The sequence below is a fragment of the Phoca vitulina genome, unplaced genomic scaffold (assembly GCF_004348235.1).
Source record: "Phoca vitulina isolate PV1807 unplaced genomic scaffold, GSC_HSeal_1.0 scaffold18, whole genome shotgun sequence".
Taxonomy (NCBI): domain Eukaryota; kingdom Metazoa; phylum Chordata; class Mammalia; order Carnivora; family Phocidae; genus Phoca; species Phoca vitulina.
The window spans coordinates 33,725,952-33,752,351 of NW_022589721.1; the positions used below are offsets into that span (position 1 = coordinate 33,725,952).

General features: G+C 67.2%; 1 protein-coding gene across 1 annotated transcript in view; it reads left to right on the forward strand.

Moving 5' to 3' along the window:
• The window catches only part of ADGRB1 (adhesion G protein-coupled receptor B1), an 81,898-nt gene extending 61,663 nt beyond the window's left edge, over positions 1-20,235 (forward strand). Inside the window, 13 exon segments of the mRNA XM_032415564.1 lie at positions 299-401; positions 1,081-1,231; positions 1,815-1,884; positions 3,206-3,272; positions 5,506-5,591; positions 9,811-9,982; positions 12,845-12,940; positions 14,570-14,609; positions 16,745-17,213; positions 17,215-17,371; positions 18,420-18,455; positions 18,581-18,685; positions 19,451-20,235. Of these exon segments, the coding sequence (XP_032271455.1) occupies positions 299-401; positions 1,081-1,231; positions 1,815-1,884; positions 3,206-3,272; positions 5,506-5,591; positions 9,811-9,982; positions 12,845-12,940; positions 14,570-14,609; positions 16,745-17,213; positions 17,215-17,371; positions 18,420-18,455; positions 18,581-18,685; positions 19,451-19,648 (1,750 nt within the window). The 3' untranslated portion in view covers positions 19,649-20,235.
• The last annotated feature ends 6,165 nt before the right edge of the window (positions 20,236-26,400 follow it).

Here is a 26,400-nt window from a genome sequence, read left to right on the forward strand (position 1 = left end):
GGTGATGGTGGTGGTGGAGGTGATGGTGGTGGAGGTGATGGTGATGGTGGTGATGGTGGTGGTGGTCATGGTGGTGGAGGTGGTGGTGGTGGAGGTGATGGTGATGGTGGTGGTGGTGATGGTGGTGGAGGTGATGGTGGTGGTGGTGATGGTGGTGGAGGTGATGGTGGTGGTGGTGATGGTGGTGGAGGTGACGGTGGCGATAGCAGCAGTGTCTGCAGGGAGGAGTATGGCCACAGGACCCCAGTTCCCGCGGAGATGAGGCCCCATTGGGCACTGAGCGCGCTCTCTCCCGTAGGTACATCCGCTCGGAGCGGTCTGTCATCCTCATCAACTTTTGCTTGTCCATCATCTCCTCCAACGCCCTCATCCTCATCGGGCAGACCCAGACTCGCAATAAGGTATGTGATCTCTGCCCTCCCCTGCACATCCCAGTGTGCCCAGGTGGGATGGGGCGATGGTGAGGACCCCAAAAGGATTCCAGGGAAGCTTAGGGAGGAGAGTGCTCCAGCCACATGGAGGCCTTCATTCTCTGACTGCGGCTGTCCCCTGGTCAGGTCATGGGGACGGGGTGTCTGGAGTCTCCAGCCGGACTGGCACTTTGAGATGGGCCGGTTCGAGCCCCCTGTCCCTGGCCCACCATGGGGGCCTGGACTGTCATCTTGTCTGTGTGTTGCCATGTGGCCTTGGGGGTGACTCGCCCTCCCCGGGGATCGAGTTCGCCACCTCCCAGGGAAGATGGGCTCACACCAGAGCCTTTGAGCAGGCTCCTGCTGGCATGTGCTGTGTCTCCGGATGGGTGAGGACGATGGGGCCAGGGGGGTCTCTCTTGCTGGCCATCTGTGGGCCAGGTGGCACACCCCCCCAGGGGGCAGGGACCCCGGATGTTCAACAGGCCACCTCGAGGCAGTGGACCAGGTGACCCTTCGGTGGCTTCCTGCTGGGGGGTCTGAGCTCGTGACCACTGCGGACACTGGGCTTGGGCCTCTCCCAGCCTCACCGAGCCCCTCCCGTGGAGCAGGCCTAGGGACGGGTGACCAGGCACCTGCCCCGCCTAACCCGCCCGCCTGCCCCGCCCAGGTGGTGTGCACGCTCGTGGCTGCCTTCCTGCACTTCTCCTTCCTGTCGTCCTTCTGCTGGGTGCTCACCGAGGCCTGGCAGTCCTACATGGCCGTGACAGGCCGCCTCAGGAGCCGCCTCATCCGCAAACGCTTCCTCTGCCTGGGCTGGGGTGAGCGGTGCCGGGCAGGGGGTGGTGGGCCCCCGCCTCTGACCTCTGTCCCCGCCCCTTGCGGCCCCGTCCCCCACCCCCGGCCCCGGCCCCTGCTCGCTGTCCCCGCCCCTTGTGGCCCTGTCACCCCCTCCCAGGCCCCTGCCGCTGACCCTACCCCTTGTGGCCCCGTGCCCCCACCCCCTGCCTTGCCCTCATCCTCCTGGGGCCTCCATGGGGTTGTCAGGTAAAATGTGATGCTAAGTTCTATTTGAATTTCAGATAATGGGGTTTTTTTTAAGGGTATCCCGTTTGGACACACTTAAAATAAAAAGGGTTTTTTTTTTATCTGAAATTCAAGTGTGATCCGGCATCCTGCGTTTCGTTTGCTGACCTGGCCGCCATGCCCGCAGTCCCGTAGGCCCTCACCCTCATCCACCTCCTGTTCCCTCTCTCTCATGCTCAGCATGACCCTGTTCAGGGGCTTCAGAGGCACAGTGTGCCCCGACCTCGCCCCATCCGCAGGGCTGGAAGGGAGGCAGGGGGCGGACAGGGGCTTGGATGGTGGGGGAACCAACTCCCTTTCTTTCTGGTCCTTCCACAGGGCTTCCTGCGCTGGTCGTGGCCATTTCTGTGGGATTCACCAAGGCCAAAGGGTACAGCACCATGAACTAGTGAGTCGGGGCAGGGTGGGGATGGGGTGGAGGCCGCCCGGCTCCCCCAGACCCTCCCACTGCCCTAGAAGGTGACAGCTGGCTGGTGTCCATCTCACAGAGGAGAGCCAAGGCTGGGAGAGGCTGGGGGCCCCGGGAGCGGAGGCTGGGGGCTCAGGGCCATCAGAGCTTCCCACCTCCTCCTTAGGTATCCTTGGATGGGTCTGTTAGCCTCAGTTTTCCCTCTGCACCAGTGTGTCCAGCCCTGCACAACTATGGTGACAAGGGGGCTGTGTGGCCCCGAGAAGGGCAAGGCAGGTGGTAAGGGGCCTATTTCACAGATGAAGTCAGTGAGGCCCTGAAGGGTCAGCTGGGCCAGGCAGGTCCAGGGGCCTTGAATGCCAAGCCAGGAAGCTCGGGGTTACCCTAAAAGCAGTGTGGCTCCCCAGGGTAGGGGGAGAGGAACCACGGGCTGGAGGGGGGCTGTGGCTACCGGCAGGGAGAGGAATGGGGGAGCCAGAGGCAGGAGGAGGGGTGGATGCAGGTTGCGAAGGCTTGGCTCACCTTGGAGCCCCAGGGGGACAGGCCATGGCTGGGCCCTGGAGCAATGCCCCACTTGGGCAGCGGGGCAGCAGACATGAATGAGGATCCAGTTACTGGAACCCCCGTAGGGTGAGTGCCAGGAGGTAACTATGGACACGGCTGCAGAGCTGAGAGGGTCAGGGGTGGGTCAGGGGAACACCAGGGGTTTTGAAGGCTGAAGAGGAGTTCGTCTGACAGCGTTGTGGGGGGACGCTCAGGACAGAGGAAACGGCACATGAAGACTGCGGTGTCTTCTCTGGGCCCCGGGCTCCTGCAGGCCACCATCCGTGGGGTCCAGGAGATTTGGGGAAGTGTGGGGCCGGTGACCACGTGTGGCGTGAGGAGGGGCCCGGCCAGACATGTGAACAGAGGCCTGGGTGACCCGGCCATGGGGCCTGGGTTGAGTGGGCAGGTGGAGGGCCAGACCAGGGACCCAAGCCAGAGGTCTGGCGTCGTGTCCTGAGGAAGGGTCTGTGCACGAGATTGGGGAGGGTGTAGGAGAGTTGGGGGTCCAGCCTGGGGTGGTCAGGACACCGTCCTTTGTGCCATGTGGGTGCGAGCAGCCTGCCCCGTGCCTGTTTCTCCCTCCATAAACTGGGGTTCGTGGGGCCCCGGGGGCCAGAGTGAGGTGCAGTGTGTTGGTGCGCAAGAGGGCCTGCCGGGTGCTGAGCTCCGTCTGCCGCTCCCCAGCGTCTCAGCTGCCCTCCCGGGGGGTGGGGGCATCACGCCTGGCCACTGACCAGCCTGTCTCCCTCCCCAGCTGCTGGCTCTCCCTGGAGGGGGGACTGTTGTACGCCTTCGTGGGACCGGCCGCCGCTGTCGTGCTGGTACTGACCCCCTCCCCATTGGCCCGGGCTGGGGCCTTGGGCTGGACCCATTGCCCCTTCAGGGTCACCGTGGTCACCGAGGGGTGGATGGCGTTCCTGGCCCCCCCTGACCTGCCCTCAGGGTACAGGGGTGCGGAGACTGGGCTGGAGTGGGGGCCTTCTCTTTCCATGAGCGCCGCTCGCGTGGGGACCAGGCGCTGGCTGTGCACCTGCCAGGAGATCCATGTGGGTTCGCGGGGTGAGCGGCCAGCCGAGGGGGGCGAGTGGACAGATGGCTGACCAGGGCAGCAGGGAGTGGCGGCCCGGCCTGGGGGACGGGCAGAGCCTGAGGCTGGGGGGCCGGGGCCGGACCTTGCTGCCGCCGGCTGTCACGCTCCGGAGAAGGAAGCAGCTACCTGCTCTCCCTCGCCATGAATTCCCAGACGCCTTCGGGGAGGGATGCGAAACAGGGCCTTGGGGCACACGGGGTTACTGCCCCCCAGTTCGGGCTGGGCAGGGGGACCTGGGCACGGCTGGGGGTCTGCGCCCGCCCTGCCTGAGCCCATCGCTCTCCAGCCCTCTGCCCCTCACGCAGGGCCACACACCGCTCCGTGGCTCTGTGGCAGGGCACCCGGGCGCAGGCATGGGGAGGCTGGAGGGCCCCGCGCGGGAGGGTGGAGCGGTGGGCAGCTGGCCTAGCCCGAGGGTCCTGGCTCCTTTATTCCTCGAAGGGAGAGGCCTTCGTGCCATGCATGTCAATGCGGCCCTTCAGAGACCAGGCCAGCTCGCCATTTTAAAGACAGGCGACTCGGGAGCGCGGGAGGCTCAGATGATGGAGGCAGGAGCCCCCAGCCCCCACGTCCCCTCCCAGGGTGTCTGCAGGGCAGGGCCAGTGCCGATCTGCCGTGGCCCCCAGCCCAGGGCCCCCTCAGTAACGTGGGGACACGCCGCTCAAGCCGCGCAGAGCCTGCTTCGGGCAGGGTGATGCTGACCGGTGGCCTGTCCCCCTCTGGCCCTGGCCTTGGCAGAACATGAGGTCACCCAGGAAAGATGCGTCCACCCCAGTCAGGCCCTCCGGCGCTGGTGCCCGCATCTGGGAAGTGTCCGTTCGCACAGGGATGAAAGGCAGGGCCTGACCACGGCGGTGTGCGGAGTCAGGGGCGCTCAGAGCCGTGGGGCCGCGGAGAGTCGGCCTCCTTGTACCTCTGCATCCGAGGGGCCCGGGGCCAGGCCTCGTTCCTCAGTCAGGCAGCCTCTGCAGAGTGGGAGCCCAGGGGACGGCTTTCGGGGGGCAAAGGAATGAGCTGGGAGCCTCCCCACCAGGAGAAAAGGCCAAAGAGGGGAAACCCCCAGGTCTCCAGGGCCGAGGCAGGGCCGACGGGGGCCCCTCGGGGACAGCTGCTGTTTGCTGTAGGCGGTAGCTTGCGGGACGCGAACACCAAGGAGCACTTGCTAGGGTGCCGGCGCCCAGCGGGAAGGGGTCAGGAAAGGTGCCTTGGCAGAGAGCGCAGGAGCAGTGCGCCCCCAGGTAGAGCCCGGACGGGGACAGTGCCCCCGAGACGGCCCTCAAGGTGGGCCCCAGTGAGGGGTGAGCTCCCTGTCGTGGGAGGGATGTAAGGAGCAGGGGTGCTGAGAGGCTGGGGGCCAGCCACAGGGCACGCCAAAGCGTGGGGGCAGCTGGGTCAGCTGAGGTCCCTTCTGTGGTCGGAGCAGGCAGGCACCCTGGGGGTGCGCTGGAGCCAGCCTGACCTCTGACCCCTGGACAGCAGGAACCCCAGCTCCACAAAGTGCTGCTGACCACCGTGGGGATGGCAGATAGGCCTCTGGGCCGTTCAGGGCAGACCACCCTGGGGATCCAGCCTGTCGGGAGGGCCCCCCACATTACCCCTGCACCCCCGCTGGGTCATGCTGGCCCCTTCTCACGTCCACCCCCGCCGGGCAGGGCTTCCAGATCCTCGTGGAGCAGCTCACGCAGGAGGGCCACATGGGGGGCGTGAGCTGGAGCTCCTCGCCGAGTGGGGTCTTGTGGCAGAAGAACCCCACCCAACAGCCAGGGCTCTGGGGGGAGCCGGCCAGGCCCCGGAGAAGGTGCTGGGGGCCCGGCGAGCCTGTGCCGTGGCCCCACCTCCTGGCCTGGGGAGTGGTGTCCCCAGAGCCGGTGCTGCGGGTGGGAGCACACGCCGAGCCCTGGTGTGGAGCCCGGAGCCCGGAGGGCAGTGCCCCACCCCCACACCGGCTCCTCTCTGCCTGGCAGGTGAACATGGTCATCGGGATCCTGGTGTTCAACAAGCTCGTGTCCAAGGACGGCATCACGGACAAGAAGCTGAAGGAGCGGGCAGGGTAGGGCGGGGCCCGCCAGGCTCCTCACCTGCCTTGAGTCGAAGAGACCCAGAGCCCACTCACTCCCGCCAGGCCCCAGAGCAGGCGGGGAAACCGGAGCACAGAGGTCTGTGTAGGCTCACAGCCAGCCCCGGCCTTGCCCTGTGCCTCAGTTTCTCCGTCTGGCCTGTGGCAGGTCCTCAGAAACCGTGAAGCCAGTTGTTTTCAGAGACCCTGCCCCTGCAGGGACCACCGGGGTGGTGGGCGGGAGCCCCCGGCCTCCCCCTTCCCTACCATGGGGTCGGGTGACCCCAAGCGAGGATGTAACTTGCCCATCTTTATGGTGCCTTCAGCGACAGGAGAGGACAGGGGACAAATAGGGTGTTCCTCCCGCGTGGGGAGGCTGAGCCCAGAGAGGGCAGTGCGTGGCCAGAGGGCACGTGGTCCCGAGCGACTGGGCGGTGCCCAGCAGTGCTTGGGACAGGCCTGCTCCTGCAGCCCCCCAGGGCATGGGAGCACTGAGGTCACCGAGGGGCCAAGTCCGGGCTGAGACGGACCCCTCTCTCCGTCCTGCCCCAGCCCTCTGAGCCCTCCTCACCTCACCTCTGCTTGCTGCTCCGTTCGTCCCTCTGCCCTGGCTGGTGTGTGTGTGGGGTCCCACCCTGCTCCCTCTGTGTCCTCCTCGGTGTCTGTCTCTGTCTCTGTCTCCCTCCTCTTCCTGCGTCTCCTGCTTACCCTATAGCTTCAGGACACCATCCCCTGGGGTCCCTGATGGCTTCTGGTCTCGGTCAGAAGCCTGCTGCACGGCTTTGGAGGAGGTGTGTGACCCGGAAGCTGGCCTCGCCGTCTGCAGGCCGGGTGCTCCACTCGCTGGGCGCCGTCCCCTGGCGTTGGGGACTGACGCGCCCACATGCGTTCCTGGAAGGCCCCGGGCGGCGCGCCAGGCCCCGTTTGCTTTGCTTCCTACAATAACCCCCGAGGCCGGTTCTCCTGTTCCGTTCCCGTTTGTACAGCCGAGAGGACTGAGGTTCAGGCAGGGTGAGCGGCTGGTGGCGGGGAAGGCGCTGGAGTCCGGCGTGTCCGTGTGGCTGGCCGCCTCCTCGGGCCCCATCCTGGGCGTGCGGTGGGTGCCCCGGCTCAGAACGCTCCTGGGGGCGCCGCGGGGCCGTGCACAGAGCCCCGTTCCCACACGGACAGGAGGCACCCTGCACACTGCTGCGTGCTTGCTCGCGTGAACACACACACACACACGCGGGGCCCGTGGGAGGACGCTGCCCAGCTAGCTCCCCGAACCCCAGCGCACTGGCAGACGGAGCCCTTGCCCCCTGGCTGGGGCGGTGCGTGGTCAGGCAGATTCGGGGGGACCAAAGGGAGGTGGCTGTGGCCTCCTCCTGGGAGTTCTGCTTCTCTGTGCAAACGTGGGCAGATCGGCTTCCCCTCTGCTCCGCACGGGCACGCATGGGTGCCGGACCCGGCCCGCCCCCACCTCCCCATGGCTCCCCTGCTTCCCCCGGGAGCCCCCCGCCCCCCAGGACTGGCCTAGGGAGGCACAGGCCGGATCGCTGCGGTCGGTACGCTCTCTGCCCCCGTCTGCAAGAACAGTGTTTGCTCTTGTCTCAGGCTTTGAATTTCACTTCCAGTCAGCTGCCCCGGGCCCCCTCGGGCGCGCCCCAAATGTGCCGAGTGTGGGGCCCTCTCTGCGGCCGCCGCCGCCGGTAATGCCACGTTCGTGCGTCTTCGCGCTGACGCACCCGCCGGGCTCCGCTCTCCCTCAGTTACACTCTGTTTGTTTTAAGCTTTTTCTGTCCTCTCTGTTGCCTCTGCCGTCCACTCTGGGGGTCCTCCCCTAGCCGGCCCTTCGCCAGGCTCCTCTCCCCCATCTCCTGGGGCCTTGGGACAAGGCGGACCGGAGGGTCAGTGCTGCCGGGATGGGATGGGGCCGGGTCAGCGTGAGAACGTGCTCGGCTGGCCGGTCATTGGCGTGTGGTCGTGCTGGGGGCTGGGGCGCACTCTGTGCGTGCATGCGTGAATGTGTGGGTGTGCGTGAGCGTGTGGGGTGAGTGTGTGCGTGTATGAGTGTGCGGGCCCTGCTGCACTGTGGCGGCCGCGGGTTCGGGGCAGGACGCGTCCGTTGAGGCAGAAAGCTGTGTTGGTCTGGCGGGGACAAGGCTCTGGGCGTACGCGCTGTTTGCTCCACGCGCCAGGCTCTGCCCGGGGATAGGCCTGTCACGAGAGCCTTGGGGGCCGTTTCCTGAGAGGCCAAGTGGCAGGTTGGAGAGCGGCCCTGCCCCCCATCTCCGCTCCTGCCCCTCCCCCGGAAGGCATCGGAATTTCCAAAGGGCTGGGGGGGGGCCCAGTGCCCCCGGGCCTGCACCCGCTCCTCCCCCCGCCCTCCGCCCTCGCAGAACCCTGCAGAGGCTGGGCTGCGGGAATTCGAGTAGTTCATGCGTCCCCAGGCCCCAGCCACCTGCTACCTGCTTCAGGCCTAGATGTCAGGCCCCAGGCCCCAAGGAGGGTGACTCACAACAGGGTGAGACTTCCCTGGGAGAGGCTCTGCCCTGCCCTCCTGCTCCCAGCGTGGCTGGAGAAGGTCTGCTTCAGAAGGGAGGAGGGAGACGAGGCAGGCCCCCCACCCCCGCCATGGGGAGACGCAGAGGCTCGGGGTCGGGGAGGGCAGTGCGCATAGTCATGGAGGGCCCGCTTCTTCAGGCTCTCCAGCAGGTGCGGAGAGAGGCGGGGCTGGGTGCCGGGATCCCGCCTGGGGGCCTCCACCCTGGAAGGGGAGGTGGGGCGGGTCTTGAAGTCTAGTTTGGAAGCTCGTGCAGTGGCCAGGAGAGGAGAGGCGTGGGGGCTTCAGGGCAACTCCTGGCTCTGGCTCGAGCCACTGGGCGGCTGGGCAGGGAGCCGTCCTGGAGAAGAAATGGGTCTGGGGCCAGGATGGGGACCTGGGTCCTGGAGCAGGGAGGGGGCGGGGAGGGGGGGGGAGAGGGGGGAGGCGTGCGGGTCTTCTGTGCTGGAGCCCAGGCAGGACAGAGAGGACGCGGGAGCCGAGAGCACAGTTCTGGGGAGAGCTCCTGCCCCCACCCCCTGACCAAGGTCCTGCTGCTTTGGGGGTGCTTCTCCAGGCCGGCCTTGAGGTCCTTCCAGCCTCTCTCCCACCAGCCCCGTGCCCCCAGCTCCTTCCTGGTGTTCCTTGTGCCCCTCCCCCCTGCCCACTCCCCACTATCCCTGCCCCACCTCCTCATCCTTTTGACAGGGGTGTCTTGTAAGGCGGGGAGCAGGTGGTCCTGACCTCAGCCCCCACCCCGGGGATGACAGTGGCCCCAGCGGCTCCTTGGAGCCCCTGCACGGCAGTCACCTGCCCATGGGGGCTTCTGGAGGTCGTCATGGTGGTGAGGGTGGGGTCTGGCCCATTCCCCAGACCCCTGCTGCACGCCAGCCGTCCGCGGGCGCCGTCTGCCCTCCCCACAGCACCTCGAGGACGTGGCATGGTGACGGCGCCGTCGGGAAGAGGCAGGCTCAGAGCGGCCGCAGTGTAGCCCGCGGTGGCGCAGGGAGGTGCCCGGCGGCCTGCCGTCGGCGCCCCTGGAGGCAGCCCCTCCCCTGGGGGCCAGCAGAGCAGGGCCTGCCAAGAGGATGAAGTGCCTGTGGGTCTCTGTCCTCGTCTCTGCCTCCCCACCCTTCTCTGTCTGGCCCTGTCTGTCTGTCTGTCTGTCCTCTCTCTCTCCTCCTGGAGCAGCTCTCTGGTCCTCTCTCTTTGTCTCCAGAGCTCAGAGGCTGGCCAAACAACCCCCTCCATGGCCGCCTTATGTTGGGGCCCTGGACCCCTGGCGGGGGGCGGGGGGGTGGGGGGCCTCAGGGCCCTGGGAGCTGGAACCAGCAGGGGCCGTGGCCCCCCAGCTCCCGCCTCCAGTGTGCCTCCCCTCCTGTGGCCTCCTGGACAGTTAGGAACCTGGGTCTCCCAGAGAGGTCCCTCCCTCCCCGCTGCCCAGCCGCCGGGGATCACCCTCGGAGTCTCCGGTCTCCGCTGTGCCAGGAGCCCTCAGGCCGCTGGGCAGGTCTGGGGGGGGCAGAACGCTGCTCCCCAGGAGGGGCTGCGAGGCTGGTGGGCCGGGTTCCTCTAAGGACCGGAGGGGAGAGGAGGGAGAGGAGGTGAAGCCCAGCGGGGGGGCGGGGGTGCCGGGGCGGGGAGGGCGGCCGGGGCCAGGCCTGACGCGGCCGCCCGCTACACGGTCCACAGGGCCTCGCTCTGGAGCTCCTGTGTGGTGCTGCCCCTGCTGGCCCTGACCTGGATGTCCGCTGTGCTCGCTGTCACCGACCGCCGCTCAGCCCTCTTCCAGATCCTGTTCGCCGTCTTTGACTCGCTGGAGGGCTTCGTCATAGTGATGGTGCACTGCATCCTGCGCAGAGAGGTGGGCCGCGCGGGCGCCCCCCCCCCAGCCCTCGGCGGGGCAGATTCTGGGCCCAGCGGGAGGTGGGGGGCGCAGCTTCGGGGCCCCTCACTTCTGTGAGGCGGGGCGGCCCGGCTGCCGGAGCCGTGGCTCCTCAGTGTAAGCGCTTCTTCCCGGCTCGGACCCGGAGGGGGCTCTGTCCTCCTGGGGTCTTTGGGACCGAGGGCCACCGGCACTGTAAGCGGCTTTCAGCACAGCTGAGGCTCCTGTCCTGGTGCCCTCTGGGCCTCTCCCAAAGGGAGCAAGAGACGGCCAGCTGTCCCGGCTGCCGGCTGCCCAGTATGGCAACAGTCAAGGGGACCCGCTCCCATCTCAGGGGGGTCGGGATGTGGAAGAACGTGCTCTTGACACAGATGGAAGAGGTGCCACCGTGAGGCTGGATGAGGCCAGGATGGCCGCGGAGGCTGAAGGGGCAGGAGTGGGTGGGCAGACACGTGGAATTATCTCCCCTCGGAACCTCCTAGAAAGATGACAAAGTGATTTTAAAAGCACTTAGATTCGAAGGGATGAGGAGAACAGGAGAAGGGTTTTGCAGCAAACCCCGTGCTATTGGGGAGAGGAGGACAAGGGGTCCTGAGCTCAGCCCACCTGAGGGAGCCCGGTCGGCAGCGGGTGTGGGGGGGGCCGGGCAGCAGCTGCTTCACACCCTGGAGCCAGAGCGCTTCTAGAAGGGGGGCTCCCGGGCCCTCCGGATGCCCAGGGAAGGTCTGCAGGGGGCGGCTGGTGCTCCGCTTCAGGAGCGGCTTGGACCCCCTCCTGGGCTGGCAGCGCTGCCCCCACCCAGCCTCCCCCACCTGCAGCCCCACTGTCCCGGGTGGGGCCTGGTCTGGGGGCGCCCAGCACAGCTGACAGCATGCTGAGACAGGGACGCGTGAGCTGCACCCTGGCTCTGGGGCACCCCGTCGCCTGATGCCCCCAGGCAGGAGGAGAGGCGAGCGCAGACAGATGGGAGGACCAGGAGCCCGCGTTTCTGGTGTTGGGACGGCCCCATTGACAAGCTCCCGCCCACAGCCCCTCCTTCCGCCGCATGTATGTCCAGTTGGGCGTGAGCGTCCACTCTGAAATCCTGAGGACCCGGAGAGCCTGTGCCCGAAAAGCCACAGACCCGAGCAGCCGCGGGCCCCAGGCACAGCCCCGAGCTGGCGTCCCCAGAGAGGGGGACCGCCCCTGCTCCCCAGCCCTGCACCCGTGGCTGCCTGGCCCCGGCCGCCTTTACTTGTGCTAGCGGTTCTCACCGCGGGCCGCCTGCTGCCCGTCTTCCACACACGGGCCAGCTCTGGGCCAGCAGAGGCCTGTCGCTTCGGTGGCGGGTAGCCAGATGCCACACTCCGGCCAGGCTCTAAGGCCCTGCTCTCGGCCCTCGGCTGCCTGGCTTCCAGGAAATGAGAAGAGCAGGCTGTCAAGAAGGAACATCCGAGAATAGGAGGGAGCTTGTAGGAATTCCCGGGAGCAGACGCGGGAATATCCGGAGGGTGGGCCCACGCCGGGGGAGAGTCAGGCGCCCCCGAAGACACACGACTTCCCCATCAGCCCTCTGTGACCTCCCAGCTCCCACACGTGGGGTTTGTGCTACAGGGATCCTGCAGCCAGGGGAAAGTCGGGAGAGGGTCTCCGTTGGGAGGGGTTGAGGAGGGCATGCTGAGGAAGACGGGCCAGGAGGGGTGGGCAGGGGCGATGCCAGGCAGCTCCGGCCAGCACGGTGGGTGTGGAACATTGGGCAGGTGGACGAGTAAGGTGGTCATCTGAGTCTCCTGGGGGGAACAGAGGGGGTGAGGCTGGCCAGGTGGCCTTCCTGGAGGAGGAGGCCACGAGGCACTTGGGGAGACCATCTGCTCTTCATGCCAGTGGAGAAATGCTTTCCCATCTGCCATCTCCTGGACTGCGGCCTGCCTCCACTGGGCACACCGTAGGTGCTTCGAGATGTTTGCTGGGCAGGTCAGTGAGTGCAAGGACGGGAGGAAGGCGCACCTGCACGGGAGGCGCAGCGGCCCTGAGGCCAGCGAGGCCCCAGCACTGCCTCTGATCAGCTGTGTGGCTGCGGCGGGGAGGGGAGCAGGTCCCCAGGTCTGCACTGGGTCTGAGTCTGAGCCAGGAACCCCCGGCGCACCCTCCTCCCAGAGCTCCCCCGTTCACTCAGGATGCCTCCTCCAGGAAGCCCTCCGTGCTTTCGCCGCCCCTGTGCCTTCCCTTATTCGCTTTGCACATCGTGGCCATGAAGCGTCAGCTCCTGAGGGTGGGCGGTGCTCACTGCCGCGCCCAGAGCGGGCGGTGGTGGAGACGGTGCTATAGCCGTCACCCTTCGCTCGCACTGACCGGCTCTGTCCGTCCTCTGCCGGCGAGCTCTGTGCCGGCTGCTTGGGTGGCCCCCGGCACGGAGCCACCATCACCCCCTTTCTGAAGAGTCCGTGGCCATAATGCCTGAGACCTCCCTCGACAGAGTGCGCCCCACAGACGTGCTGTCCCCCCCCAAGGGCCCTTGAGGACGCTCGAGTGGCGCATCTCCAGGGGAGTGAGGGCAGGCCCCCCACTTGCCCGGCTGCTGTGGACTCCGGTGCCCTCCTCAGGCTGACGGCCAGTCCGTCCAGACAGACTCCAGCGAGGAGGGCTGCAGCACGTTCGTGGGGGGTCCGGAGCTCCCTGACTTTGGAATTTCACACCCATGAAGGGCACAGAGAGCATCTCCGAGAGGGAAGGGCAGCGGGGCCCCCGCACACAGGCCACCCTCGCAGAGACCCCACCCCGTGCTGCTCGCCCTTACCTTCCCGCCATCCCACGAGGATGCAGTCTGGGGCTGCTGGGGACCACTCTTTTCTCTTTCCCCAGGTCCAGGACGCCGTGAAGTGTCGCGTGGTGGACCGCCAGGAGGAGGGCAACGGGGACTCGGGGGGCTCCTTCCAGAACGGCCATGCCCAGCTCATGGTAGGGCTCAGAGCTTGGTGCCCCCAGCGGTGCCGCCTCACGCTGCTCAGAGCTGCTCTGGGCTCCAGCAGTCCTTGGAAAGAGCTCCGAGCCCAGTCTGAGGCTGGGCACACTGAGGCTCACCAAGGTGACATCCCCGGCCCAGGGTCTGAGGGCGGGCAGGACCAGATGGTGAGAGTCTGGCTGGGGCTGGCATCGGCGCAACCCCACCCCCGCTACCACAGCGCCCTCGCCCAGATGCCAGCCTCGGGGGGCTGTCGCCTCAGCTGCTGCCCTCCTGCGCCCTGTACCTCTCGTGCCCCCCTTGTTGCCCTCCAGCCTGGCCAGGATGGGACTGGGCTCCCTCGGTCTCCATCCGGGAGACCAGCCCTGGCCTGTCCACGCACCCTCCCCCCTGCCGTGGCCTTGTCCCAGACACGTCCCCTTGGGCCCCCAGCATCACATCTGGCATGCAGCCTGAGGCCCGGCACGGCCCTCCCACCCTGCTGCCCGCCTCACAGGTGTCCACTAAGATGCCACCTCCAGGGAGCCCTCCCTGGCCGCCCGCCCCCACTCTTGCCACCAGGCCTCCTGTTCAGGTCCTGGGGGCATCCTGGCTGAATTCTCCACATTGTTGCTGGTGCCCCCTGGCGTGCCGTGAGCCCGGCAGGCAGGGGGTGCTCATTCAGTCCTCGGGGTGCCCAGCCCCCTCATGGTGGTTGTGAGCCTCACAGGCAGGGCCTCAGCAGATGTTGGCCGTCGGACCTGGGGAGGCTACTTGGGTCCTCAGGGGCGAGGGCAGGGGTCCCAGACCCCCAGGCCCTGCTCCCAGCCCGACCTGTAACCTCAAGCCAACCTCCGCGTTTGCAGAGGGGGAGCCGCTGGTTTTCCACAGCCCCAGGAGAAGGCCACGCCCCCGCCGGTGGCCCCGCCCACCGGGCTCTCTGGGGGCGGGGCCTGGGTCACCCACCGTCGCCTGCCCCCGGCCCAGGCTGGGATGGGGCAGGTGCTCTAGCAGGGGCCTCCGCCACTGCTCGAGGGACGGCTGGTCTCACCCTGGCACCGACATCTGTGTCCGCAGCCTGTTCTGCTCCTCTGGCCGGCTGGCCTCCATTTCCTCCTGCCCAGGGCTGTGGTGAGGACTACGGGTGACATCCTGCACGCTGGCAGGTGGCGGCCTGGGCGGCAGGGGCTCTGGCGTGAGACCCTCTGTGCCCCCCGCCCCATCGGGGGATGTGAGGGACAGAGCGAGGGGGTCTTGGGCTGCAGTCCCAGGGGGCCAGCGGTTGGGGGAGACTGAGCCAGGGCGCCAGAGCGTCAGTGAGCTGCAGTGGGACCAGCCTCCCGCTTCCCAGCTAAGCCACACGCGCCGGGAAGGAGCCCCCGTGCACACGCGTGTACACGCACACACGCGTGCGCACACAGGCAAGAGCGCGCGGGCGCGGGGCCCCCCACCAGGGCCCACGTGAACACACGAGCACACGGGCAGCCCTGAGCTCGTGGCCCCCGTCAGCACTCAGGAGCCTGCACGCACGTGTGCACACACACCCCTCCGAGGTACAGCTCCGGCTCGGCCGCTTCCCGCCAGCCCGCAGGCAGCCCTGCCTGCTCGCTCGCAGGCCCTCACCCCTCCCCGCCTCTGTCTTGCAGACTGACTTCGAGAAGGACGTGGATCTGGCCTGTAGATCAGGTGAGCGCCTGCCAGGTGAGAGCGACAGGTGGCCCTCGCCTGGGCCCACTTGCTTCCTTTCCTTTTCTCTGTGCGTCTGTCTGTCCATCTGTCTGTCCTCATCCCACCGCCCGCACGGCGAGGTTGGATCAGACCCTCCCCCGGGAGGCCTGGTCAGCACAGGGCCCGGCCGCCCCAGCCACTTCCTGCCTCCCCTCCCGCTGCCCTGAGGCTGCAGGCAGGGGCTGTGGAAAACTGTCCTGGAGCTCAGGCTCAGCAGGGGTGAGGCCCGTGCTGCGCGGGCGGAGCTCTTAGCCCAGGAGCAGACCCTGGGGCCCCCTGCGCTGGGCCTGGCCCTGTCCTCTCCCCGCCGTGCCCCCTGCCTCAGCAGCCACACACACTTCTGTTCTTTGCTTTCCACGCTCTTCACTGGGGCAGTGAGGCTGCCCACCTCCACCCTGCCACCCAGCTCGCCACCCACCGCTGCCTGCCCTCCCTCAGGGCCCACGCTCTGTGTTGTCTTCATGTCTTCATCCCCAGTCCATCCACGGGGGAGGGTCGGTCACGCTTTCAGACCCGGGGGGGGTGGATAGCAGTGGGAGCAGGGGGAGAGCAGGGAGAAGGACCTACCACTGAGCCCTAGGCTAGCGCTGAGTTTCCTGGAACCAAGTGGAAAAAGGGACTCAATTGCCCAATGAGAGGGAGCCCCTCAAGGGTCACTGTCCTGTGAGCCGGGCGCCTGAGGCAGTGACAGGCAGTACCTTCCGGAGCTGTGGAGAAGCAGCTGGCCACACTGCCTTGCATCTGTCAGATATTTGCGGAGCATCTTCCCTAGAGACAGCCGTGGGGGCAGGGCCTGGGACAGTGCAGGTTGGCAGGGGGAGCCGGGAGGGCTTCCTGGAGGAGGTGGCCTCTGGTTGGGTTGAACGGGGGACTGGACAGAATGGTCTTCCACCTTCTGTCTTGGTCTTAGGCAGCCTTCCTGAGTGGTGGCCCCAAGACTCAGGGGCCTTCGGAGGCTGGGGCCCAGCCCTGCTCAGGTGGTCCTGGCCTCTCTGAGCCTCCGATTTCTTCCTCGTCAGTGAGCTGGCCCAGTCGGGCCTGTGGCCTCTCAAGCACCTAGTGGTTGGGGGCCGGGCTGGGGGTGAGGGGGGCACACCAGCTGGGGCTGGGGGTCTAGAGGATGTGGGGCTGAGTATGTGGGAGACCTGCAGCTGGGTTTGTGCAGGGGAGGTGCACCCTGGGTCCACGGGGCTTAGCGCTCACTCAGGCGGACCAAGAGACCTCAGTAGGGGAACGCAGGTTTGGTGGGTAAGATGGCAGGTCCCCTGCTGGGCCGCCCCGAGGATGTCGGCGCCTGGAGGCTGGAGATGAGAGGGGGCCCGGCCCTGTCTGAGAGGAGGGAGAGGACCAGGGAGGGGATGGCGAGTGACCGTCTGCTGGGAGGGTGTGTGCTCGTGGGGCAGCTGCCGGAAGCAGCTAACACGCGCTGCTGGTGTTCGGGGGCTGGGCAAGTCTGTGGCTGGGTGCCCGTGCACCCGGCCAGCAAGGACAGGGCCCTGCGGTCACAGCAAGCTTCCGGGGACGGGCCCTGAGTGGGGCGCGGTGGGCAGCTGGGCCTGGCAGCCGTGTGCTCTCCATGGGCCAGTGAGGCTGGACTGACCGGTAGGAGTGGGGCAGGGGGTGGGCCAGCGGGAGCCCGGGTCAGGGGTCATGCGGCCCTGTCCCCCCGCAGCCGAACGGAAGTGGGCAGCTAGGCGTACGGGACACGGCACCCCGGGATGGGCTGCCCTGCCCCCCCCCACCGTGAGGAGCTGTGTCCCTGCACTTCCCAGAAGCGAGGGCTGGCTCCAGGGCCAACGGGGCCCCCCAGCTGCCAGGGAGCGCACTGTGTGGGTGGTGGTCATTTGTCCTCCTGTCTGCGGGGCAGACAGGAGCACCCCACGTTCCAGCCTTTTTAGAAGAGACAAAGGAAACCCGGCTGCCCCAGCGGCACACACCACATGGTGGCCCTGCTGACCAAGGCAGAGGGTGGCCTGCAAGGGGCCCCGGGCGCTGGGAACCGCGGCTTCAGGGCTGTCAGAGGGGGTGTGCCCGATCGGGCCCTGGCCGGGGCACCCCCGAGGCCGGCCTGACCGCCTCGCCTGTCCCCACAGTGCTGAACAAGGACATTGCGGCCTGCCGCACGGCCACGATCACAGGCACACTCAAGCGGCCGTCGCTGCCCGAGGAGGAGAAGCTAAAGCTAGCCCACGCCAAGGCGCCCCCCGCCAACTTCAACAGCCTGCCAGCCAACGTGTCCAAGCTGCACCTGCACGGCTCGCCCCGCTGCCCGGGCGGCCCCCTGCCCGACTTCCCCAACCACTCACTGACCCTCAAGAAGGACAGGGCACCCAAGTCCTCCTTTGCCGGTGATGGGGACATCTTCAAGAAGCTGGACTCGGAGCTGAGCCGGGCCCAGGAGAAGGCCCTGGACACCAGCTATGTAATCCTGCCCACGGCCACAGCCACGCTGCGGCCCAAGCCCCAGGAGGAGCCCAAGCACAGCATCCACATCGATCAGATGCCCCAGACCCGCCTCATCCACCTCAACATGGCACCTGACGCCGGTCTCCCTGCCCGCAGCCCCCCCCCCCCCCCCCCCCCCCCCCCCGCCACCCCCCCTGGAGCCAGCGCCCCCCAGCCTGGGGGAGCCTGGGGAGCCTGCTGCCCACCCGGGGCCCAGCTCGGGGGCCGGGACCAGGAACGAGAACGTCTCCACCTTGTCCGTGAGCTCCCTGGAGGTGAGGGCAGCCCAGGGGCCCCGGGGGCAGGGCGTGCCACGGGCACTGCTGGTTTGGGCTGCAGCCAGTGTTAGGAAGTCCAGGCCTGGGAATGCTGGGGGCCAGCGTCCCGGCTCCCCCCTGCTAGAAGGAGTCCCTTGACAAGAAGGGGGACATGTTGGGGAGCTGGCTACTGACAGGGCGTGCCCGAGGACCCCCCCCCCCGCCATCCTCATCCTGTTCTCTAGCCACGCTGCCCCTGGTGCTGCTGGGCCCTCGTGACAGGGAGCTTCTGGCCTGCGCCCAAACGGGGGTCTCTCCCATTGCAGAGAGGCCCACCAAGCTGGACTTGAGCCAGCTTGAGTCTAGCCCCTTCTGTGGTTGTGGTCAGGGCAGCAAGTCCTTCCTTAGACCAACCTGAAGCCTAGACTTGACCCCAAGCCCACCCAGCCTGTGCAACATGGGGCTCAGAGACTCGATTGGGGGAGCATTGCCGAGCACCCTCAGGGAGCCCCACCCTCCCCATGGGGCCATGCTCCCACCTCCTGGCTCACTGCCTCTGTGGCCCCCCAGCTGTGCCGCTGCCCTGCGTCCAATGCTCCTTGTCCCTGGGGGCATGTTCTGGGCAGGCTAAGCCCGATACCCTTGCCCGGCACTGGCCTGGAGGCAGGAGATGGCCCGGGGGACAGTCTGGGTCCTGTCAGCTGGGACAGAAAGTGATGAAGAGCTTCTGCAGGTTCGCCCCCACTCGGGACCTGGAATAGCAGAGCCCCAGGTTGTCATGGGGCAGAGAGCCCCCTCGGGACTGTCACTGCCCTCTGGGGCCGCGCCTCCTGTCCACCCTCTTCCCGCAGAGCCCTCCGCTGGGCCCCCACTGTCTGAGGCAGCGGGTGGCCTGAAAGGGGCCCTCAGAGGCGTGTGCCCCAGGGCTTGGCTGAGACCCCGAGAGGAGGCCTGGGTGAGGGGTCCCTGGTCTCCCCCATCCTCAGGCAAGGAGGGGCCGGGACCTGCGGCCCAGGAGGTTTTAGGGAACGGCTTGCAAATGGGCACAAACCTCTTCTCCCCACAGCGGCGGAAATCGCGGTATGCAGAACTGGACTTCGAGGTGGGTCCTGGCGTCCCCTCCCCCACATGGCCGGGCTGGAGGTGCTCTGAGCCCTTGCAGCAGGCAGGGAGGGGCAGGGCAGCCCCCCTCCGGGCTCAGTCTCCGCCACCCCTCCCGCCCCGCAGAAAATCATGCACACGCGGAAGCGGCACCAGGACATGTTTCAGGACCTGAACCGGAAGCTGCAGCACGCGGAGAAGGACAAGGAGGTGCTGGGCCCAGACAGCAAGGTCTGGAGGGGGGCGGGGCCCTGGGGTGCTGGGTGGGGTGGCGGCGCGGGGCGGGGCGCTCCGGGAGAGCCCTTAGGTAAGGCTGTCTCCTGCCCTTCTTCCCACCCTCCCCATTCATTCGTTCTTTCCTGCGACCTTTCCTGGAGACTGGCCTGACCTGGCCCATGCTAGACCCTGGAGGGCAGGGCAAGCCAACGGGAAGGCCCCGGGCAGGGGGGAGGCTGTCTGGAGGGCTGGGGGCGCACTGACTCCTGGGGCCCCGTCTGGAGGGCTGGGGGCGCACTGATTCCTGGGGCCCCGTCTGGAGGGCTGGGGGCACACTGACTCCTGGGGCCCCGTCTGGAGGGCTGGGGGCGCACTGACTCCTGGGGCCCCGTCTGGAGGGCTGGGGGCGCACTGACTCCTGGGGCCCCGTCTGGAGGGCTGGGGGCGCACTGACTCCTGGGGCCCCGTCTGGAGGGCTGGGGGTGCACTGGCGAATGGTCAGGCTGCCTCCCAAGGAAGACCACGGCCAAGGGAGTGGTGCCAGACAGCTGCCCTTCACCGCAGGCCTTCTCCCCCCGCCCCCAGTGCCGACCCCACAGTGGGAGGCGCTCTGCTCCTGGGTCACCTGGGATCTCCCCCCACTCCCCGCCTCTCCGCTGTCTCAGGCCCCTTCTCCTCTGTTCTGACTGTCGCCTGCATTCTTTCCCTGCTCCCCATCTGATTTTGCTCCGTGGCCTCCCTCGCGGCCCCTCCCTCTGCCCACCGCCCACCGGCCAGCAGCCAGAAAAGCAGCAGACACCCAACAAGCGGCCCTGGGAGAGCCTTCGGAAAGCCCACGGGACGCCTGCGTGGGTGAAGAAGGAACTGGAGCCGCTGCCGCCATCCCCACTGGAACTGCGGAGCGTGGAGTGGGAGAAGTCGGGCGCCACAATCCCGCTGGTGGGCCAGGACATCATCGACCTCCAGACTGAGGTCTGAGCAGGTGGGCGGCGGCCACGCACCGGGCCACGAGGAGGGATGCTGCTCTGCCCGCTCCTGCCACGGGACGGGCACAGACATGCTCTCGGGCTGTGGGCCAGGCCCGCGTCCCGGCCTCAGGGTGCTCGGACGGCGGCCCTGCGGAGGCCCGCCCTGCTGGGACCAGAGCCAGACGGGACAGGAGGCACCGGCGGCCCGCGGGGGCACAGGGCTCCAGAGGCCAGAAGGTGCCTCAGACTCTGCCCTCCTCCAGCCCAGCGCCGGCGGGCAGGCGGGCGGGCCGCGGACAGGGGCCGGGCCAGGTGCGGCCAGCATCCCCGGGATGCCTGCCGAGCTGCCGCAGCAGAGGACCAGCCTGCTTGGCCCAGCTGGCCTGGCACCATTTTTTAGACATCCCTATCCCTCGGGAAGCAGCCCCCCCCACCTTTCCAGGGCCCGGGGCCCCTCCCCAGACCCAGGTGGAGAGCACAGCCCTCGCTCACCTGCGCAGACCCCAGGGGCAGGACTAGAAGCCCACTCCGGGAAGAGCAGGGGTGGGGAATCTATTTTTTCTCTCCTTTTCTTTTCTTCAATAAAAAGAATTAAAAACCCACGTCCCGTCTGTGTGGCCTCCCTCTGTGCTGCCCAAGCCACAGCCCCATGGCTTTCGCGGAGCGGCCTTGGGTCCTTCCATGGGGGTCAAAAGGGCCCGGGAGGCCTGGTGGGCACGGGGCTCCACCCCTGCACCCTGCCTGGGAGTCAGGAGCCCACGCTGTGTGGACCTTGGCCCCCAGGCCCACGGTCGTGTGGCCCCCAGGGGTGCTATGAGGAAACTGATGGGGACCCTCGGATGCTGGGCTCCCTTGCTCCCCTACCCCCAGACTTTTAGACCCACAAGGGGTCGTTGGCGTGTAATGTCCCTGTGCCCTTGCCGTTGCCCGGGGGAGGGGGGAGGCAATCTGAGACTGGGGCAGAGTATGTGGAGGGAGGGAGGGAGCCGGGGCCCCGCTCCTTCCGGCTGGCCTTGGTGTGCCCAAGATCTCCTCCAGGACCCTGGCCCTCTGCCTCACCCCTGGCCCACGCACCTCCCCCTTGGTCCTGGGGCAGGCGTGAGGGACAAAGGTGGACACGCCCAGAGCCGCGCCCCCTGCTCCATCCTGCCCTGCCCTCTGCCACCTCCCACCTTGGCCCGTGGCCCACAGCTTGCCCGGTTTCTGAGCCTGAACCTTTGAGAAGCTCGTCCCTGCGAGCGGAAATGCTTGCCTCTCCTCGGTGTTTCCAGCAGGGGACAGCCTGAGCCCGCGCAGAGAGCCCGGCCAGGCGCTGTGAGGCTGGGAGGGGCGGTGAGCCAGGCTCCGCCCCCAGGCTGCGCGTCCCACCGCAGGCAGCAGAGTCCGCTGGCCCAAAGAGGGGGTGCACAGGTGGGCTGTTGGCAGGCCCCAGCACCCTGAGATTACGGCCCCCCAAACCACGTCATTCAAGATGAACACAATGCCAAGCCCACTGAGAAGTGGGGGAACTGCCTGGCGCGGGTTCCCACAGCGCCTGGCCCGCCACTCTGGACCGCCTCGGGCCACGAGCACAAGTGACCGAGGATGGAGAGGGGCCACTGGTGACCAGCGTGGCTGCTGGGGGGAGCGGGCAGCCAGGAGCGGATGGCACAGGCACGCAGGCAAGAGCCCGCCTCTCAGCCACGGTCCTGAACACTTCAGACGCCAACTTTGTTTGGTGAGATTTGGCCGCAAAACCTAAGCCCAGCCGAGGCTTGTTACAGTTCATTTGACCGCTGGATGCGACCACGCACGTCCGAGGGCGGCGCGGCGGGCGCTGGCCGGCATCTTACCGGTATCTCAGGGTACCGCATGCACGCTCTCCACCCGGACATGCCTCTGACTCCAAGCCCCACTGGCCTGGGGGTGCAGACGAGGGCGGGGGCCTGTGCCAGCTCCCTCATGCCCCCGCGGATGCCGAAGGAAGCCGGAGGGCCCCCCGGGACGGGGGCCCAGGTAAGGGGAGCACCGAGCGCAGGGCGCCCCGCTGCCCTTGTGGAGTGACCTGCCCTCCCCTGCCCTGCTCACGCACGCCACAGAAAACCTGGAAGAAACGAAGCAATCAGGGTGGACCCAGGCCACGTGCTCCCTGCCTGCAACGGGAGTGGCTCGGCTGGTGTGGACGGGGGCTCAGGCTCCCCTCCATCCTAGCTCCCGCCAAGAGGGCCCTGTCCTTCCAGAGAGGCCACATCCTCTGTTCTGCCCAGGCCCCACATTCCCGGCTGTTCAGTGCTTCACGGCCACCGGGCACGGGGACGGAGCCCGGAAATCGCTGTCCTCTGTCCCGCCCACCGCGCGGGAAGCCTGCTGGGGACGTTCCCACCAGATTTGTCAAAACCGCTGGGCCCTGCATGGGTCTGCCTCCAGTGCGTTCCGTGGTGACCCCCAGGTGCGCGGAGCTGGTCTCTGGCCCGCCCTCTGTTCATCCAGCTGTTCCCACAGCTGTGCTCTTGGGGCTGGACAAGGCAGGGTCCTGACTCCCTCTCCAGATGAGGAAACGGAGACCGGTGTCGGGTGTCGGAGTGAGGCTTCCCTGCGGGGGGGGGCGGGAAGGTAGTGAGCCCAGCTCCCCGGCCTTAATTCCTGGACACTCCCCTCGGTGGGGAGGTCACCCAAGGGCAGCCACGGGCCTCCCTCTGCTGTTCCCTCCACCACAAGCCGCTCCTTTCCCTGGACCTTGTTTTCCTCATGGTCTCGGCACCTTTGTACCCGCCCGTCCTCCTCGGCCCTTCGAGACTGCCCCTAGGCCACCCTTCCCCTGCCGTCAGGGACCACCATGCCCCGAGGATGGGGCTGGCGATGGCGGCGGTCACCGTGGCGGGCAGGAACATGTGCAGCCAAAGCTGGTGGGGACGCTTTTGTGGGGGTGGGGAGGGATTCTAGTGCTGGTGGTGGTGCCTCCAGATGGCAAGGACAATGTCCCCGGGCCACCCTGTCCCCCGCTCCCACAGACAGGAGGAGCTCCTGGAGGGGGGCCTGATGGACGGAAGGTACAAGGACGGGTGCATAAGGGCCATGACGAGGGCCTGAGTCCCCTGGGGGGGCAGGGCGTGCTGGACGCGGCCACATTCCTGTCACCCAGGCAAGCGGCCCCTGCACGGAGTGGCCCTTCCTCTGGGCAGGTGGAGACTCTTCCTGGAAAAGCCTTCACATCCACCCCTCCCAGCCCTCCCGGACCCAGCCAGCAGCAAGCCCAGACCATCAGGAAGTCCCTCTTCCTGTCTAACCTCCGGCCAGCCGCTAGCTGCAGTGTGAGAGGCTCCTGTCCCCAGCAGCAGACTGTTCTTGTTCTTACTTCCTCCGTCCCTCCCTCCATCCGTCTGCTCCACAACCACACAGTGGGGCCACACCGCAGCATCCTCGGGCTCCTCCCGACCATGTTCAAGGTGAAGGATCCGTCTCCAGGCTCCCATCACCTCCCCAGGCCCCGCGTCCCACATGGGCTTGCCTCCACAGAGAAGCGAATCCTCAGGGAGCCTCACGGTCCAGGACTTGTTCCAGAACCTTCCAGTAGCCATGAGTGCCTTCCTGTCCCTGCTCCACCCACCCCCAGCCCGCTGGGACCTCCTCCTGAACCTGGAGCTTTGTCTGGGGAACGTGGGGCCTGTGCGGCCCCCCTGAGCTGGCAAGGCAGCTGGTATCCCACCTAAGCCGCCCAGAAACCGCCACCCACATGGGGGCCATCCCACTGCCCTAGGGGGTTACCAGGCAGCCCTTTCTAGGGGCACCTGGGTGGCTCAGTCGGTGAAGCGTCTGCCTTCGGCTCAGGTCATGATGCCAGGGTCCTGGGATGGAGCACAGAGTTGGGCTCTCTGCTCCCTCAGGAGTCGGCTTCTCCCTCTCCCTCTGCCCCTCCCCCTGCTTGTGGTCTCTCTCTCTCTGTCTCTCTCTCTCTGTCTCTCTCTCTCTCTCTCAAATAAGATCTTAAAAAAAAAATCCTGGGGTCCCTGGCTACCATCCCCACCCCATCCCTGTAGGTGTCTTGGTTCTTTACCCTGAGTGTCTTCACCCCCAGGCCCTGGGAAGGACACCAAGGCCCCCCTGCAAGGAAGGGCTCGCACACTGGTCAGCGGTAGGAGGGGCCGCACTGGCCTCCCCCTGCGTTACCGCTCTGCCACCTACTGCCGGTGACCGAGGGAGGTCTCAGACCTCCTGCAGAGTGGGGTTCCCCCCACCGGGGTGTCCCACGGCACTGGCCAGGTCTGCTCGAAGCGGCCCACGGTGGGTGGGAGGCCAAAGGTGGGCCGGGTGGGGCAGAAGGCCCTGACCTCGGGCAAGCCCCGCCCCTCTGGGCCTCGGTTTCCCCTCTGGCACTGTGGCAGCCGGACTGGGAGACTGAGATCCCTTCCAAGGCAAGCAATCGGTGGCCCTGCGGCTTCTTAAGGTGTGGGGAGCAGCGGGCTCCCCAAGTATTTTTTAGGGCCTAAAAATAACCAGGAGGGGAAGGGTGTCTCTGAATAGCTCAGGAATGTGCCAGTCACTGCCCCACTCGGAAATGCCTCCAAATAAGGCTCTGGCAGAGCCGGAAGCCCTGAGACAGTCACTGCTCGCGTCAGCCTCCCAGCTGTGCTGCTCCAGAACCTTCCCTCCCACCCCGGCCAGCCCTCAGCCCGGACCCAAGGATCTCCCCCAGACAGCGGTCAGGTCTGGGGCCGGGCATGGGGTAGGGGTCCTGGGAGCCCCCTGTGGACCACAGCTCTTTGGACAAAGAGTAAAGAAGTTACAGTCATACAATCTAACATTTACTAGTCTAGAAACTTCCATTTACATGTGTGGATCTTAGGACAATCCAATTCAGACCCCTTCCCCAAAACCCAGAAGACAGAAGTGCAGGGCCCCCTGAAGAAGATGCGTGCTCTCCCCCTGGCACCCTGGGTGTCCCCGGGAGCGGATACCCCGACTGGCGATGGGGGGCAGCTTGGAGCCCTGCTCAGACCAGGTGCAGGGCGCAGGCGTCCCCAGCTGTCCCAGGAAGGCAGAGGAGGTGTTGCTGGACTCAATATGGCTCTCTGGGAACACCATATGGACGCGGCCCAGGAAGGGGAGTCGGGAGGAGGCAGGACGCAGAGCCCCCCCACCCCCTGCTTCCTCCCCTCTCCATCACAGGGAGTTCTCTGGGAGGCAGGTGGCGGATGGGGTGGCCTGCAAGTCAGGGTTCCGAGACGATGCCCCTGCCTGTGACCTCAGGGGGCCTGTCCCCTCGCTGGTTTTCCTCCTCTACCAGCCCATGCCCCCACCCCCGTCCGACTCTATCCCTCCCAGACCCTTTCCAGGCTCAGCCTCCCCCAGTCCTCAGAGGGCAGGCAGCTGACAGATGCCACCCCAGTCCCTCTAAACTTCCTGGACAGATGAGAGTGGGTTTTGGGGAGAGCAGGTGGCAGAACAGGAAAGAGAAGGGACGGAGTGGTGGTGGACGGGGGCCACTTCACTGGAGGAGAGGAGAGGACACGGCCTGGTGACAGTGCCCTGAGAACCAGCGCAGGGACGTGATCACCCCCCACCCAAGGCTTCCTGGAGGAGGGGCCCAGGCTGAGCCCGAGGTCAGTGGGGTGGCAGATGGGCACCCAGGTGGGCAGCCTGAACCCAGCCTTGAGGCTGCGGAAGGCTGGAGAGCCCGGCAGGGGCCTACCTGCTGCGGAGAGCGAGGCTCCGCGCCCCGGCCCCACCCCCGGGAGGATTCCAGGGACCAGCGTGGGCTCTGGCCCACCCAACAATTCACCAGCTGGGGCCAGGACGCTGCATGGCCAGCCCTAGGAGCCCACTCCCCCTGCCCCAGCCCCAGCCCGGGCCCCGCCTTCGGCTCTGAGTCTCTCTAGAGTCACCATGCATCCTGCATCAGGTTTCAGGTGGGGGTCTGGTCCCCCTCAGACAGGGGCCACCCCCAACCCCAGTGTGCACAAGAGCTCTGTTCCTCTGACAGCTGAGAGGGTCCCTGGGGAAGGAGCGCCACCAGACCAGGCCGGGACGGTGTGCAGACCACCTTCACTCCCCGGGCACATGGCAAGGCCTGGGGCCGCAGGTGGACAAGGGGGACCGTGGAGTGAGCCAAGCAGGCAGGACAGGGGCAGGGGACAGCGGAGGCTAGGCTGTGGCCCAGGCGGAGCAGTGAGCTGCCAGGCTCACAGATGCAGTCGGGGGGGGCGGGGGGGGCTCCTGGCGGGGGCTTACACAGGCCCGAGCAGCACAGGCGGACCCGTCGGGCACGGGCGCTGGTAAGGGGCAGAGGCGCCGTGATGGCCTGCCGGACCCCCACGGGGCAGACGTGTTAGTGCCAACCCCCTCCCCCGAAGAGGAGACTGAGACACAGAGAGGGCCAGTGACTTGCCCGCGGCTGCAGAGTTCAGGTTGCAGCGGGTGCAGTCCCCAGAGACCGCAGCGGCCAGCTGGGTTTGTAATGATGGAAGATTGTCAGGGAAAAAACAGTCCTTTCCACCGCCTGACTGAGAGCAAAGCACCAGGTGAGACCCCACGCCCACACAGTCGTTCCCGCGGCCTGGGCAGTCTTAAAGTGCCAGCCGGAGGCAAAATTTGTGAGCACACGGGCCAGGCCCAGACGGGGTCTTGGGCAGGAGGCTGGCGTCCACCTCTCTCTGCACGGATGTACCTCTGCCTTCCGCTGGGGCACCGGGGCACGGACACCCACCCCCCGCCTCCATCCCCTGCTCTCTGCAGGCCCCGAGACCAGGGATGCCCCCACTTCGAGCCGCGGCCACATGGCCCTCA